This window comes from Bufo bufo, chromosome 3 (assembly GCF_905171765.1).
Source record: "Bufo bufo chromosome 3, aBufBuf1.1, whole genome shotgun sequence".
Taxonomy (NCBI): domain Eukaryota; kingdom Metazoa; phylum Chordata; class Amphibia; order Anura; family Bufonidae; genus Bufo; species Bufo bufo.
Window position 1 is genome coordinate 404,090,128 of NC_053391.1, and position 17,825 is coordinate 404,107,952.

Consider the following 17,825-nt stretch of genomic DNA (forward strand, 5'->3'; position numbering starts at 1 on the left):
AACTTTTCCTGCTGTGACCATGTCCTGGAGTAGACTATTCCACAGTTTCACAGCTCTTATGGTACAGTAACCTTGGAGTTTTTGGGCAGTAGGGCTACACAAGGGCAATCTTTGCTTACTACTATATGGCATTGCGTCATATTATATAGGATATATACCTTAAACAAGAATTACTCATTGCCAAATACAACATTTTATAACAAAGGTTTCTAAGCGTGTTGGTGCTCAAGGTGAAAACTACAAGATGATTACTTATAATCAGGTAAGTGAGATTATTGATACAAAGGCACAAATCAAAGCCACAACTCCTTCCCACAATAAAATTATAATTTTGCTGTCTGCAGCCACTACTAGAGGGAATTCACTTCAGGTTCAGGTGATTTTCAAATTTTTTTTGTTTCCATTTTTTACTCCCTACCTTCCTGGAGCCATAACTTTTTTTTATTTTTCTATTTACATAGCTATACGAGGGCTTGTTTTTGTACTTTCTAATAACTGGAAGAAACAATTCTGCCATAGTTTTATTGGAATCATTTTTACAGCGATCCATATGCATTAAAACTGGCCAGTTCTCTTCATTCTCTGGGTCAGTATTTATTCAGCAATACCACATTTATATAGTTTTTCTTGTGTTTTACTACTGAAAAAAATAAAAACTTTCAAAAAATTATTTTATTCATTGCATCGCCATATTCTTATAACTATGAAACTGCGTAAGTGCTCGTTTTTGCAGGGTAATCCATATATTTTATTGATTCCATTTTGCAGTGTGTCTTATTTTTGACCACCTTTTTTTAATTTCTTGGGATGTGAAGCAACAAAAAAAAGTGAATAAGCGATTTTGATTCTTTTTCCTTTATGGCATTCACCATATGGGATAAATAAATGTATATGTTAATAGCATGAATATTTTGAGACAGGAAGGTGCATATGATCTTTATTTTTTATTATTTATTTTTATTATAGGGAAATGGGTGATTAGAATTTTTATTCTTTTATATTTTTTAAAACATCTGTTTATTTATTTTTTACACATATTTTAAGTCCCCTTAAAGGACTTTAACAAGTAATTGTTATACTGCTTGCCCCTAAACTGCAATGAATTACCATTGCAACCTATGCGCTATGTTCCTACGAAGCCCTGCCAACTGTAGTCCTCCATTGGAGCTGCTGCTGTGATATTCTCTGATCATTCAGAGACACCAAGGCTATCTCCACCAGGCATCTGAGGGGTTAAGTGTCTGCGATCGATATTATCGCTAATCTGAGACATAAGCACCAGAGATCTGCTGTTTAAAAGAAACCAGACAGTAATGGCTCCCAATCCGCTCACAAGTGGGCCCCATTTTTAAACCCCAGACTTCTGCCGTACATGTGCGGCAGCAGTCCTGAAGGGGTTAACATAAGTTCATGTACCTCATCACTGCTGCTTTCTTATACAGGATTGGATGCATACTGAGGTAGAGCTTGACACATAAATATAAAAGGCAAAAAAGTTCCAGAGTAACTTTAACATTTTAATATTTCATAGCAAAGGAATATTATTTGTCATTTTGCAAAAGTATCACTAGAAAATAGTGCACTTGTCCAATACATGTACAACAGGAAGCATTTTAATCTGATTTATAGTTGTGAACTACATTACATTTTCTTTTACTTTAGGACTTCAAATTTTCTCCTTTGCAGACTTATTTTATATTTTACATCTCTTGCTGATAATCATCATGCTCCCTTGTGTCATCATTAGTATTAATATGTTTACTATTATTTTTATAATCTAGGTCTTCTTCATGATTTTTTATTGAATCCTCTTCGTAATTGAATCCTACTTGATTTCCAGCGAGTCCATGATCATTACTGCTTTCCAAACTTTCAAGAAAGGTATCTAGTTGTTTTTTGTCAAAGTTTCCTCTGTATTCCATATTTTCTGACTCATGAAAGTTACCATTGTTATAGCCATGGTCATCATTATCAGAGTCCTCGTAATCATGATTATTTCTATGCACCATTACATTTTCCTTAATGAAGAGCTCATTTTCAATCCCTGCATTTATATCAGAGTCCATGAAACCTGTTTCTTCTGACATCCCTATGTTCGGGTCCTTGCTGTCATCTTTTGAACCTGGCTCAGAGTTTCTCTGATGTCCATTACTTACATCTTCTCTGATGAGCTGCTCATCTTCATGACTGGATTCTACAATTTTACCAGAAACCAAACTAATTTTTTCCTCATTATTAACATCAATTTCCAAATTTTTCTTAGGTTCTTTAGACTTGTCTATCCTTTCAACTATTACATCAGAGGTTGGAGTGCTATCTGTAGAAAATATATCTGTAAAAATAAAATAGAAATCAGTATATGTTAAATTACACAAGCTTCCTCATTTGCTAACAACATTATTATTTATATAGTGCCATTTTGCAATACTTTATCTGGAGTAATACATTTTTCCTGAATAGTAGTAAAAAAAAAAAAATTGCACAGGGGTCATATTCGAATTCATGATATTTCGCAAATATTTTGTAGAATATTCATCATATATTCTCAAATTCGTATATTCGTTATATTCTCCATTTTTTTAAAAATCGGCAAGGTAATGATCGCGTAATATACGAATATTATGCGCTCAATACAAGCGTTGGTCAAAAATGAATAAATAGCACTATAGTATATAGTGCTATATATTTGTTTTTTGGATTATTCGTCATTTTTTCCATCTGAACACATGATTCCTCCCTGCTTCTTGCTTGTGGGCCAATGAGTCATTGGCCCGCAAGCAGCTTAAGCAGGGAGGAATCATGACTTCAAATGGAAAAAAATTATGAATATTCTAAAAAACGAATATATAGCACTATATTAAATATAGTGCTATATATTAGTTTTTTAGAATATTCGTAATATGTTCAATATGGTGCTATATACTAGTTTTTTAGCATATTCTGCAGGGAGGAATCACGTGTTCAGATGAAAAAAATGACGAATATTTGATATAACAAATATATAGCACTATATTCTAAATATTTGCGAATTCTCGAAGTGCCGATATTCGCAATTAAAATTTGTTATTCGAATATTCGCGCTCAACATTAGTCATCACAGGCCGCATATTTGCAATTTTTTTGCAAAATGAGGCAAAGCAGCCGAATCTAATTTTTCAATACTTTGCTCATTTCTAATTCTTACAATCGCAAAAAAACTGTGTTTACAAGATACATTAATTGCACACACTACCTGTATGAGCTCAGGGAACTGAATAAACTGATTTAGCTATTTCAGGTGGTGGCATTATAGGAATACTGGTTGGGGACTCTTTAGGCCAGTTATATGCTTGTTAGGAGAGGTAATTTTCCAGTGCACGTTTTAAGGTTTGTGGGGTTGCTGAGTGTTAGTAGGAAAGTATTTCAGATGAGATGGAGGTACAAGAAAAATATTGTATGGGAGGGCATAGTGATTTAAGTGGTAGAGAGGGAGTTGTCATTGGTAGTGTGGAGGGTGCTTGTGGCAGGGCATCTGTGAATTGGAGAAGAAATATAAGAGAGTTGCATATAGCTTTTGAGGTTAAAGTAATGATTTTGGATTGGATTATCTGCATAATGGACAGTCAACGGAGGCAATCACAAAGTCTGGTATAATAATGGAAAGGAGTAGAAGAAGAGTCATGCAGCAGAATTTAGGATATACTGGAGAGGTGCTACACTCTTAGTAGACCACAATTAAAAATTGTAATTTGTATGTTAATTGTTTTGGTTTCAAGTTTAACATTAATTAATCTATCACTATTAATATCTGTTTACAGTGAGAGGCTATAAAAACTGTTCAGGTGATGGTACACATAGTACTGTGGACATATAGTCATTGACACTATAGAACACAAGGAGCATACAAAATATAAAATGTACAAGGTAACAGCCATTGATTCACAAGTATACTAATCCTCATCATGTAGATATTTTAAAGAAATATTCATAAGAATGTATGTGTACATTTTAAAATCATGAGAACAGATTTTTCATTTTTTCCACTTCAAGTCAAATATTTCATACGCAAGTGACAAAATGCAGATGAGATGAAAAAAGGACTGTACTGAAATACATATTGAAAAATCCTAAGTGAAAGAACAAGGGCATCACTGATAAGAAATTAGTTTCCTACCTCATGAACATAAATTTAGAATAACACATATAGTGATATTTATTGAAGACAAGGCATTTCAAGGGGAAAACTTTTACCTTCATGCTTACTCACACAACGAGCTTTCTTATTCTTCCATTACTGTTAAGGCGTCATTCACATGACCGTGTACATTTTACAGACTGCAAATCGCGGATCAGCAAAACACGAACACTAGCCGTGTGCACCCCATATTGCTGTGGGGACCCATTGATTCTATGAGTCAGCGATCCACCAGTTGCAGCCAAAGATAGGATATGTCCTAGCTTTTACGGCACTGAGACATGGACCCAGAATCACACAGAAGCCCTTCCATAATATGGGATATGTCCTATCTTTGGCTGCATTTTGCAGATCGTTGACCCCTTAAAGTAAATGGGTCTATTTCGTGATGTAGCGGGTGCCCCTATTTTGCAGCTCCACTGTTTGTGATCCACAAATGGCGATGGTCATGTGAATGAGGATTAAGGTTACATGAAAACAATGGCAACACTGTGTCTCATGGTCTATAAAAAGGTACAACCAAATACAGCTATAGTAGGGACAGTGGGGTACTGCAGTTGTGAAGAACAAGCAGAAGTAGCAGGAAAGTTTCCTACAGCTGCACTAGTATGGCAATGGACCGTATCATTACTAATTTACTCATCACTTCAGCAATATTGTATATATTAGTCACAAAACCACACATCATATGCATGACAAAAGGATATACATTCATGACAAAAGGATGCACACTGCACATAAGGAACTGGCACATAAGGAACTGAATATTTATATTGCTCTGGTGATAGTCTACAACTCATGGTCAATGTATGGCAGGATGTATTAGGGAAACTTGTCAGCATATTCAGCCACTACACATTTATTACAATTCTAAAAATTGATTACAGCTCACAACAAAACACTGACCAGAAGGTTGGAAAATAACTTACTTGTACAGCATGTGCCATCACTGAGTTCTATCAGACAATAGGCACAGCTAAGAGTAGTCACAGACTGGTTTCTTAGGGATCCTAGAGTAAAGCACTACTGAAATCCCACTAGGCACTCTGGGAGCCAGTCAGTAGCTGCAATTGCATCTAGTGTAATTGTTTAGTTTAGTGCATCATACAAATAAAATAAGCCCTTCCTGTCCTGATAACAAATCTTCATATTCATATGAAATGGTTAGATGTGGCAGTGCTTCTTGTTGTATTAGCGAGATTTGATTATTGCTGTGTATGTAATAGGTAAATTGCCACAGCTGACATATCATAAACAAGTTGCATAATTCAATTAAATGGGAATGACATGAACATTACTTAAAACATATTTTTTCCTTATTCCAATAGTGGGAGGAAAATAAGAGTATTTACCTAGCTATAATTACAGCCATATTTGATAGACTGGTATAATTCTATTTGTTTTCATGGTCTACTGTAGTCTGAATGATTATATTGCTAAGAATGATGGAAACCGACAAGAGTTATCAATAAGTAACCTGTGTAAACACATATGAGTGATGTAAGTACAAAAAATCACTCATACTGATCCCTTTGAATTTAGACCAAAATGTATATGAAAGGGAAAAGAATATAGAACTTAAAACTTCACTTTTATTAGAATAATCTAAAATAATGGATCACTTAACACACTACAAAAAATATTAGGAACAGTCTTACTGGTGTGGTGCTTATTTAATGGACCCTACACAACCGGATAGTTGACACCGCATGGATAATTCACTTGGTGTCCTGATGGTCGGGTATAGTCCACAACTAACAGAGACAAGGGCAGACGGGGACATGGGCCAGAAGGGGAAGGTACGGTATACGATGTGATAGGTATCCTGTCGCTATGTGGTCCTCTCAGTACTATCACACCCTGAATGTCCTAACTAATGCAGAGTCATCACCCTGAGAAGAGCGGCCCTGCCTGTAACCTGTCCCTATTATTAGTCCCTGCACATCCCTGTCAGGGGAAGGGGAAATTATAGGCTATCTATCTAGTTGAAAGTATCTAACTCAACTCAAATTGAGAGATAGATGTCTTCAACACCAAATGTCCCGACGTGTTTCATCCTAAAGATATCACCCCAGAATCATCAGGGGACAGGGGTTTGCCTAAAATCAAAAAAGAAAAATACAAATGTCTAACCAAAGTGCCCAGGGGAATGTGTGAGTATAGCGACAGTGTTGCTAGGCAGCGGGGAACGCTAGCCAACGCAGCACCGACGATAACCCCACAGATAGTAAGCAGTGTATGCTTACCAAAGTTAACAAAACTAATACATACTACACCAGGGAATATTTTAAGTACAGGGTACCATCGGCTGGCAAAAGAGGGACTTAAGGTGAGATATAATAATTGCTGAGGTACTTAAATGAGAATAGCAGTGTGTGATACAACTAGATGCAGGGTCACTGTATATCATCCAACTCAATGGGAACCATATTACAAGAAACAACCGTAGTTCAATTGTTCATTGAGTCCAAGTGAACTCGAGGTCTGTAATTAAAAAATCCAGAATGCCTCTCTCTGGAGGATCCTTCTGTCCCAATCTCCCCCTCTCGGTGGGTAGGGGACCTTTTCAATGTCTACAAAGCTGATACTCTTGCCACCACTATGTGTCTCCACAATATGTCTCGCAACTGCAGTATCTCTCTCGTTACGAATTTCGCCAATGTGGTCTCCAATACGTCGCCGAAATTCTCTCAGTGTCTTACCCACGTATTGGAGCCCACAGACGCAATTGCCCAGGTAGACCACTCCTATATACCGACAATTAATGAATTGCCGGATTTTAAAAGTGTATTCATCAATGTTACTATTGAACAATTTGGTTGTCTGTATCATCCCACAGAAGCTGCAGTTCCCACAGTGTTAGCACCCTGCTTTGGGACCCTTCAGCCACATTCTTGCATCCCTCATAGGTTTACGCTCAAGATGACTGTGCACCAGGTGGTCCCTTAAACTCCTTCCTCGTCTATAGGTGATGGACGGTTCTGGTCCAATCACCATGCACAGATCAGGGTCCATGCGAAGGACATCCCAGTGTTTAGAGATAATCTCTCTCACCTTTCTGTGTGTGGTGTCATGTGTGCCTATGACTCTGATTAGCTTCTGGGACTCCTCTTTGGTGTTCTTAGGCTGCAATATTCTAATACGTTCGTGATTACGTGTCCTTTGATAAGCAGGACGTAAGATCTTGTCCAGGTAACCTCTGTCACGAAATCTGGTTCCTCAACTGGTTAGCCTGGTTTGGTGAACTCCTGTTCCTCAGAACAATTGCGTTGGAGCCGTAAGTAGTGGCCGGTGGGTATCCCTCGTTTCAAAGGGGTAGGATAATTACTTTCCCACCGTAGTGGTCGTGGGTTTTCTATAAATGGTAGTCGTCAGACCACTGTTCATAGAACTATTAATGCAAACGTCTAGGAAGGGCAGTTGATCTTTCACAATCTCAAAAGTAAATCTGAGGTTGATGGAGTTGTTATTCAGTCTGTGCACAAATTCACAAAAGTCCTTCTTTAACCTACTCCATATGACAAATATATAATCTATGAAGCGGGTCCAAAGGACGATGTCAGCCGAGCCTGGTAATGGTTCTTCACCAAACACTACAGTCTCTTCCCACCAGCCTAGGAGAAAATTAGCATACGACGAGGGGCACATGAGCTACCCATCGGGGTGCCCCTGAGCTGGTGGCAGAAACGCTGGTCAAAAAGAATTTTTTTTTGTGTCAGGATGAATTTCAACAGATCCACAGTAAATGCATTATGTGCTCATAAATGCTGTCCCCTGGCCTTTAGAAAGTAACCAATTGCCCCCAAACCTACATCATGGGGTATGGAGGAATACAAGGCCTCTACGTCAATAGACATGAGCCACCAGTCTTCCTCCATCGTCAGCCCCTCAAGGCGCAGTAGTAGATCGCCTGTGTCTTGGATGTATGATTGGAGACTTAGTACTAAAGGTCTTAGGATAGTGTTGACATAGATACCACAGTTTTGAGATAGACCTCCCACCCCTGAGATGATTGGACGGCCTCTGAGGGGGGACGTCCCCTAGTGGACCTTTGGGAGGCAATAAAAGGTTGGGATGATCGGGTAAATGGGGAGCAAGAAATCATCAGCTTTAAGGAGTAACTCCTTTAGTTCCTCACTATATTTAGATGTGGGATTTACCTGTAGGGATTCATACCCACTTCCATCATCAAGTATGGCTTTACACATCTCAATGTACATTTTTATGTCCATCCCCACAATATTGCCCCCTTTATCAGAGGGCTTAATGATGATGGATCTGTCAGTTTCAAGTGCACCAAGAGCTCTCTGTTCCTTCCGGCTAATGCTAAATAAGATAGGGGAAGGATTTAACTTCTTAAGTTCCCTTATGACATTCCTCAGAAACACATCAACACAGGAGATATCACTCTGGGGGGGGCATTTTCTGGGCTTCTGTGAAAGGGCCCTCACCACGTAAATCCCCAGGGGTCTTGTCTAGATTGTATAATAACTTGACATCATCCAATATCTCGACTGGTACACCCAACTCTCTGCTCTCTTTTTTTTTTTAGGTTTGGAAATGTTTGTGCCAGCATAATTTTCTGGCGAAAAGATTCAAATCCTTCACCCAATTGAATAAGTTTAAGTGAGAGGTGGGTACAAAAGATAATCCTCGTTTTAGAATTGACATCTCTAAATCAGTGAGACCACGTGAAGACAGATTAATCACTTGAGTCTCTGATTCAGATGATCTCAACTCTGTTGTGAGGTTGTATTCCTGTTGCGTAATGGGTTTTCTTGTTCAAAAAAATGCGTAGCGGGGGTAGTTCTCCCTGTCTGCCGACCCCTCTACCTCTGGATCTCCCACCACAGCCTCTACTTTTCCCCCTATTAGATCTGTCTCTTTTTGAGTCTGACAGTTCTGCTTCCGTTGAGGAGCCTTCTTGCTCCCGATCCCTTGGAGGTTCAGAACTCAGGAAGAAGTAGGCCTTATTATCTTTAAAGTCTTGCAGGTCTCTTGCGAATTGTCTATGATTTCTGTTTTTTATGTGAAATTGAAAACGCTCTACTGTGTTTTGCTGTTGTTTTTCTTTATTAGAGAACTCTGCTTCCTGACTGATCTTTTTTATTTCAATTTGTTCTTGTTATTTGTTTTCAAGATGTTCTAATGTATTTTTCTCCTTCCTCTAGCAGTAACTGCATAAATCTAATCGAGCTACTTGTTGCTTCTTTCTCCCATTTGTTCATAAGTGTGGGGGTCCTGCATCGTTTAACAGAGGCCAGGTTGATATGAAGGCCCCTAGGGACTATCCCCTGTTTGATGCAATTACTTAAACTTTGTACTTCCCACCAGGAAGATATATTTTCTTTATAAGTTTTGGTAAGTTCTTTAAAAGCTGCCCTGAATGTGAGGGTGTAGCGTTTCTGTGTGAATGTCCCTTCTGAAAAGACCTCCTGTACCTCATTGAGCCAAAGGTCGCAATCAAGTCCTACCGAGAGGAATCCTGCCATATCCCAAAAATTATTATCAATAAGTAACCTGTGTAAACACGTATGAGTGATGTAAGTAAACCGACCAGAGTTGTAAACAGGAATGTTCAGTTTCATGTGTATCGATAAAACACTGACATTTTCGCTCATGTTTACAGAGGTGATTGTCTGCACTGTGGAGCTTGAAACAGATAGAGATCAAATGTAAAGACTGTAAATAGAATAAAAGCATAAACACAGAAGGAAGAGAACACCCGCAGGCACATTTGATTTGGATCATATAGTAGCAGATGAGTGGTGGAAAACTGGATTTATCTGCAGATAATCAAATAAGGATGCAAAGGTTTATATCATCTTTGTGTATTTAAATGGAGGGTCACATCAATGAAGAGTGAAAAGGAAACAGTCATGCCTGATAATGCATAAAACTGTCCAGTGAAAAGATATATTGTGTGCCTCAATAACAATACACCATCACAACAATTTCTCCTATTTCACATTCATTGAACATCTTAATTTATTGGACATACATCTTTATCATTGAAACTGCAACACCAAGAATGACAAGCCTTAAGGTTATGCAAAATGAGCAAGTAGCCAGTGTCAATAAAATCTGCAGATTATCACATTTTCAAGCACCTGGTTCCAATCTGCGGTATTTGGGAGGGGCAAAAAAGCCAGATAACAAGAAAAGTTTTTTAGCCACATGAAACCTCAAAAATGGAATCAAGTTGTGTGGGATCATTATACAACGCGTCCTGTTCGTTGAGTGCCAGTTATCACCACTTCTTGCAAACTGAGAGGGACAGAACTTAAAGACCTTGGTTTATCACCCTGCCCAAATGATCAGTAAATCATAAAGCCAAGCAGTATCAACATACCACCAAACAATGGACAAAGAGCAAAATAATTCACAAGAGTTGCATACTTTGCCTAAGTAGTGTATCCAAAAAGTCACACTGTTCACATATGCACTACAAATATAGAAACTGTCATTCTTTGCCCAGAGATACTAGAGATATAGTCCCTACAGCTCCAGGAGACAGCGTCCCCAAACACAGAGCAGCCACCACTTACCCTCTCCACCCTTCCTTCCACCAGTCACTTAATATTTAGTCACAGTATGGTGCAGTTGATTCAGTTATGGCACAGTGGCATTACCCAGTCATGATATGGTGGCACTATTTAGTCATTGTATGGCAGTGTTACTCAGTGACGGTTTGGTGTTACTATTTAGTCATTGTATGGTGGTGTTAGTCAATGTACTGTATTTATTGGTATTTGGTGGTAAGGCCAATCAATGTTGTTGTGCATTTTCATGCGTATACAATATTATCTAATGACATTATAATCAAAATGTATGCTCATCTCATTGCCTTTAAGTATAAAATCAGCCTGAACCAAAGTTCTATTATGTGGCTGAGGAAGCCAAGATGAGTTCATGGCAAGTTCAGTTTATATAAAAATAATTGTGAACATAAACGGACATTGTATTTAAAAGTTATTGCTAAAGATATGGGATTATCTGTAAGGAGTATGCCAACTTCTTAAGACATGTCTGTCTGGAGGGAACAAGGTTATTTGGTGGATAAGCAATGTCTTGATAAGGATTCATATCGTTGAGGCACACCTGCTGTATGAGGTTCAATTTATATATTCATAATTATATTATATATCTCTGTATAGTATATTTAGTTTACAACATATGTTAATCAATAATTCATATAATGTATTATCTATGTGTAACAATGTATCGATTTATATATACAGGGAGTGCAGAATTATTAGGCAAATGAGTATTTTGACCACATCATCCTCTTTATGCATGTTGTCTTACTCCAAGCTGTATAGGCTCGAAAGCCTACTACCAATTAAGCATATTAGGTGATGTGCATCTCTGTAATGAGAAGGGGTGTGGTCAAATGACATCAACACCCTATATTAGGTGTGCATAATTATTAGGCAACTTCCTTTCCTTTGGCAAAATGGGTCAAAAGAAGGACTTGACAGGCTCAGAAAAGTCAAAAATAGTGAGATATCTTGCAGAGGGATGCAGCACTCTTAAAATTGCAAAGCTTCTGAAGCGTGATCATCGAACAATCAAGCGTTTCATTCAAAATAGTCAACAGGGTCGCAAGAAGCGTGTGGAAAAACCAAGGCGCAAAATAACTGCCCATGAACTGAGAAAAGTCAAGCGTGCAGCTGCCAAGATGCCACTTGCCACCAGTTTGGCCATATTTCAGAGCTGCAACATCACTGGAGTGCCCAAAAGCACAAGGTGTGCAATACTCAGAGACATGGCCAAGGTAAGAAAGGCTGAAAGACGACCACCACTGAACAAGACACACAAGCTGAAACGTCAAGACTGGGCCAAGAAATATCTCAAGACTGATTTTTCTAAGGTTTTATGGACTGATGAAATGAGAGTGAGTCTTGATGGGCCAGATGGATGGACCCGTGGCTGGATTGGTAAAGGGCAGAGAGCTCCAGTCCGACTCAGACGCCAGCAAGGTGGAGGTGGAGTACTGGTTTGGGCTGGTATCATCAAAGATGAGCTTGTGGGGCCTTTTCGGGTTGAGGATGGAGTCAAGCTCAACTCCCAGTCCTACTGCCAGTTTCTGGAAGACACCTTCTTCAAGCAGTGGTACAGGAAGAAGTCTGCATCCTTCAAGAAAAACATGATTTTCATGCAGGACAATGCTCCATCACACGCGTCCAAGTACTCCACAGCGTGGCTGGCAAGAAAGGGTATAAAAGAAGAAAATCTAATGACATGGCCTCCTTGTTCACCTGATCTGAACCCCATTGAGAACCTGTGGTCCATCATCAAATGTGAGATTTACAAGGAGGGAAAACAGTACACCTCTCTGAACAGTGTCTGGGAGGCTGTGGTTGCTGCTGCACGCAATGTTGATGGTGAACAGATCAAAACACTGACAGAATCCATGGATGGCAGGCTTTTGAGTGTCCTTGCAAAGAAAGGTGGCTATATTGGTCACTGATTTGTTTTTGTTTTGTTTTTGAATGTCAGAAATGTATATTTGTGAATGTTGAGATGTTATATTGGTTTCACTGGTAAAAATAAATAATTGAAATGGGTATATATTTGTTTTTTGTTAAGTTGCCTAATAATTATGCACAGTAATAGTCACCTGCACACACAGATATCCCCCTAAAATAGCTAAAACTAAAAACAAACTAAAAACTACTTCCAAAAATATTCAGCTTTGATATTAATGAGTTTTTTGGGTTCATTGAGAACATGGTTGTTGTTCAATAATAAATAAAATTAATCCTCAAAAATACAACTTGCCTAAAAATTCTGCACTCCCTGTATGTTATACCATGTATTTTATCATTTAGAAGGTATTGTAGAAGGTACAGAAACATTGAAGTAAGTTTATGTTAATAGGATTTCTGAGAAGAGTAGATGTTATTTCAAAACAATAGTTATTCATGGATTTAGATAAGTGAAATATACAAGTTCCGATGCCAAGCATCAAAGCCGCTATATAAAATTTTCATCAAGTCAACCCATATTTCAAAAAGATAGGAGAAGACAGCCAACTCCAACAAGTCCAGGATATAGGTAATTAAAAGTGTCAGGAAAAGACATCCAATCTTTCAAATTGTGGAACAGATGCAGACAGAAAAATACGGACATGTAAATGAGCCCCAATGGTAAGATAAGGTAATGTTTACCACTTACACAGCAAGATCACTGGTCACCTGTATGTTCCAGTGTCCAGAAAAGCGGCAGGCTCAGTAGTGAATGCATCACCAATAAAAACTAAAAGACTCCGCACTTAGATATAAAATCTTCTTGTTTATTAGCCATCCATTAAAAAAACATCATGTAAATGCTTATAACTCCATGATCCATATGCCTACGGATCATGTAGTTGCAGTCATTTACATTACATTTTAATGGATAAATAACAAATGAGATTATTTTAGATCCAAGTGTTGGAATACTTCTACTTCTCAATAATTGCCAGGACTGAAAATGAAAGTAAATGAAAGTAAACAAGCACCAATCAACTTCCTATATTGTCAGTCTTCCCAGTCTAAAAGGACCATGGGACATTATATATTAATGAATTAAAAAATAACAGTTTATTAACATCAGGTCAACAACATTTAACTTAAAATAGTTTTTTTCGCTTTATAAGATGCACTTTTTCCCCCAATTGGGGGGGAAATGGCAGTGCGTCTTATAAAGCGAATGGTGCGCTTTTTAAATGTCTGACACTGATACATCGTCGGCCGCTATGCTGCACAGCGCAGCCTGTGATGTATCAGCGGGGAGGGAGGAGGGGCTGGAGGCCAGCAACTGCTGTTTCACTTGCGGCAGCGCCCGGGGTCACTGTACTCCATTACACCGGGCCCCGCTCACAGCAGTTTTCATATGTAAAGTCCATTCATGTAATCTTCAAGCAGTGGCTCTGCTTTAAACTAGCGCAATCCTCTGTAGTAGTACTCACTATCAAAGCGGCAGGCAGGCCGGCAGTGTAACGTCACTTACTCATTCACGCTCCTGCTTCATTAATTAAGTGGGAGGAGCGTGAATGAGTGAGTGACGTTACACTTCTGGCCTGCCTGCCACTTTGATGGTGAGTACTACTACAGAGGATTGCGCTAGTTTAAAGCAGAGCCACTGCTTGAATATTACATGAATGGACTTTACATATGAAAACTGCTGTGAGCTGGGCCCGGTGCAGTCACTGTACTCCATTACACCGGGCCCTGCTCACAGCAGTCTTTATATGTAAAACTTTTTATGTAATGCTCCAGCAATGGCTCTGCTTTCTTCTGTAACAGTACTGACTATCAAAGCAGCGGTCCGGCCGGCGCGTGACGTCACTCACTCGGTCATGCTCCTCCCACTTCATTAATAAGGCTGGCAGGAGCGTGACTGACTGAGTAAGTGACGTCATGCGCCGGCCAGACCACTGCTTTGATAGTGAGTACTGTTACTGAAGAAAGCAGAGCCATTGTTGGAGCATTACATAAAATAATTTTACATATAAAGACTGCTGTTAGCGAGGCCCAGTGGTGTAATGGGGGTCACTATTCACACAAGGACAATATACTGTGACACATATGATACTGTGACCAGCATAAGATCATCTTATGCTGGTCACAGTATCATATGTGTCACAGTATATTGTCCCTGTGTGAATAGTGACCCCCATTACATAAGATGCTATATGTGTGTCATCCACACATTCCCCATAGCAGTGTATCATCCACACATCCCCCATAACAGTGCGTCATCCACAGATCCCCCATAACAGTGTCCTCCACAGATCTCCCCATAACTGTGTATCATCTACAGATCCCCCATAACAGTGTCATCCACAGATACCCCATTAAAGTGTCATCCACAGATACCCCATAACAGTGCATCATCCAGATTCCCCCATAACAGTGTCATCCACAGATCCACCCATAACAGTGCGTCATCCAAAGATCCTCCCATAACAGTGTCATCCACAGACCACCATTAGTTCCAAACCCACCAAAAGCACACCTTTTGGTTCAAAATATTTTCTTTTCATATTTCCTCCTCAAAAATCTAGTTGTGTCTTATCATCAGGTGCGTCTTATAAAGCGAAAAATACGGTACCTCCACCAACAGCATTCATCAATAAATTTCAGTCACCAACATATTCTGCATAATTTTACAGAAATTTTGGGGTGATTGAGTTCCTTCAAGAAAGCACAATGTAATAGAACTTTTCAAAGGTGGATAATATGATTAATAAAAATAAAATAAAAAATCATGCTTGCAAAAGTAAAAAAGAAGAAAAAAGAAAAAAAAAGTTAAATAACACTAAGAGATATAGCTTTTAGAAATCAGGTCGGGAGTGAAAGCAGGAGAAACTTGCTTTCACTTTTACCTGCCATCATTCCCTGAGGGGCCCGGCTTATGAAAAAGACATAGGGTCAGTACATAAACACAGTGACTGCAGACTATAAGACGCAGGAACTTTTTAGCAAGATTTTTTTCTTGCTAAAAAGTGGGTCTTATAGTTTGAAAAATATGGTATTAGGCAAAGTAAATGAAGCCTTAGTTTTTTTATGCATTTCATAATATGTGATGTCACCATTAATGTCAGAAGTTAACCCAATTTTTATCTGCCAGAACCCTCCTGTAATATTGTATATTGTATATGCTGTTTCTGGGGTCAGACTGCAAATATAAACCTGTGTGTAAAGGCTTAGCACTGGTATTTCCTTTGTAAATAACTGTTGCTGTCTGAAAGCTCACTGGGTTTATTTGTAAGTAGCAATGCTTTCATACTAGTATTGCCAAGATGTAATAAGCGACTTGTATTGCTGTCAAAAGTGTCAGCAAAACACTGCTGTTTTTCAAATGACCTTGCTATCCATGTAAAATCCTTGCAGTCAGAAAAACTTCACTGAGCAAAGTTCATATTGAAGGACTAATAAGGCTGAAAACATAAACCGTTCTTTCACTCTTGCAGTTCAATTTTTTTTACTTTTCTAGGGGGACACTGTATCAAATGAATTGTTTCCTTCAAGGATTGAAAGAGTATAAAATGCCCGTGAAATAATATGATGTTAACTGCTAGCTCAATATAAGAGTCCAAGCTTCATTTTACCAAGGGAGTTATAGGGATTTAATGGATATATTACTGGCATTGTCACACTATTCATACGGGCCGAGAATTGACAGATCATCGCTAATGAGCTTTCATCTTGTTAGCAATGAGCTGGCGGTGTAAATGCGGAACGCTCATTTATCAGGTAATTGGATCATTTGTGCAGCACATAAAATTCTTGTTTCCGGGAAACAATAGGTCTGTATGGGGAAGAGCGATGGCATTATATTCCCTATACTCTGGAGAAGATCATTGCATGTAAATGCAGCAGTTTCTTCCGCTAGCGATCAGCAGATTGTCAGGAAGGAATGCTTCCTTTACGACAATCTGTTTGTAGATTGTCCCGTGTAAAGGGACCTTTAGTTTAAGAACATTCTTAGATTCCCTATTAAGGAATTCTGGCTTAAGTTAGATGTCTCTCACTCTGGAGGACTCAGCATGTGAATGGAATATATACAAAAATAACTCAATTAAAATGTGTACCATGTAAATTGTTTATTTCACCTGTGTTTTATCAATTGTAGTGACATTTCCTGGTAGTTTATAGCTGATTGCTTGGGGACTTGTAGATGGACATCCTTTACTCAAATTATCTTCAGCGACTCTTCGAATAAAAAGGGAATGTCCAAAGAAGACATACCCTTTAACAAAATAGAAGTGGAACCATCTTCACTAGTGATGAACGGCAGGGATCATATTCGAATTCGCGATATTTCGCGAATATTTCGTAGAATTTTCGTAGAATATTTGCGAATTTGAATATTCGTTAGGAGTAGTGTTGATTGCGAATTTCCGTAATGCGAATTTTTGTAATGAGAATCAATGAGAAACTCCGATCCGATGGTATATTCTAACCCCCAGGCGTTCCCATGGTGACGGGGACGATTGTCGGGGAGGAGTATGCCAAAGTGGAACAACTGTACAGATGAAAAAAAAAAAAGACGAATATTCTAAAAAACAAATATATTTTAATATTCTAAAACAAGAATATATAGCAATATAGCGAATATAAAAAAAAAACGAATGTAGAACAATTTAGCTAATATAGTGCTATAATCTTTTTTTTATAGTTGTAATTTTTTTCCAAACTGATCTTCAGATGAGAAACAAATTACAACTATTAGACAAAGAAGATTATAGCACTATATTAGCTAAATTGCTCTATATTAATTTTTTTTTCCAAATATTCACTATATTGCTATATATTCGTTTTTTAGAATATTTGTAATATTGTAAAACAAGAATATATAGCAATATAGCAAATTATTATATTACAAAAATTCGCATTATGAAAATTCTCATTACAAAAATTATAATTATTAAAATTCGCAATCAACACTACTCCTAAAGTCAAAGATATTGCAGCCTTCTTATTGGCCAACAAGCTAGAAGCAGGGAGGGATCATGTGTACTGATATAAAAAAAATCTCGAATATTCGCTATATTGCTATATATTCTTGTTTTAGAATATTACGAATATTCTAAAAAACAAATATATAGCACTATATCGAAAATATTAGTTTTTTAGAATATTCGCATTTTTTTCTATCT

General features: G+C 38.2%; 1 protein-coding gene across 1 annotated transcript in view; it reads right to left on the reverse strand.

The window, feature by feature from the left end:
- Positions 1–1,520: 1,520 nt before the first annotated feature.
- LOC120993823 (dynein beta chain, flagellar outer arm-like) overlaps positions 1,521–17,825 on the reverse strand; it is a 585,582-nt gene continuing 569,277 nt past the window's right edge. Inside the window, exon 98 of the mRNA XM_040422290.1 lies at positions 1,521–2,332. Within this exon, the coding sequence (XP_040278224.1) occupies positions 1,701–2,332 (632 nt within the window). The 3' untranslated portion in view covers positions 1,521–1,700. The remainder of the gene's footprint in view (positions 2,333–17,825) is intronic.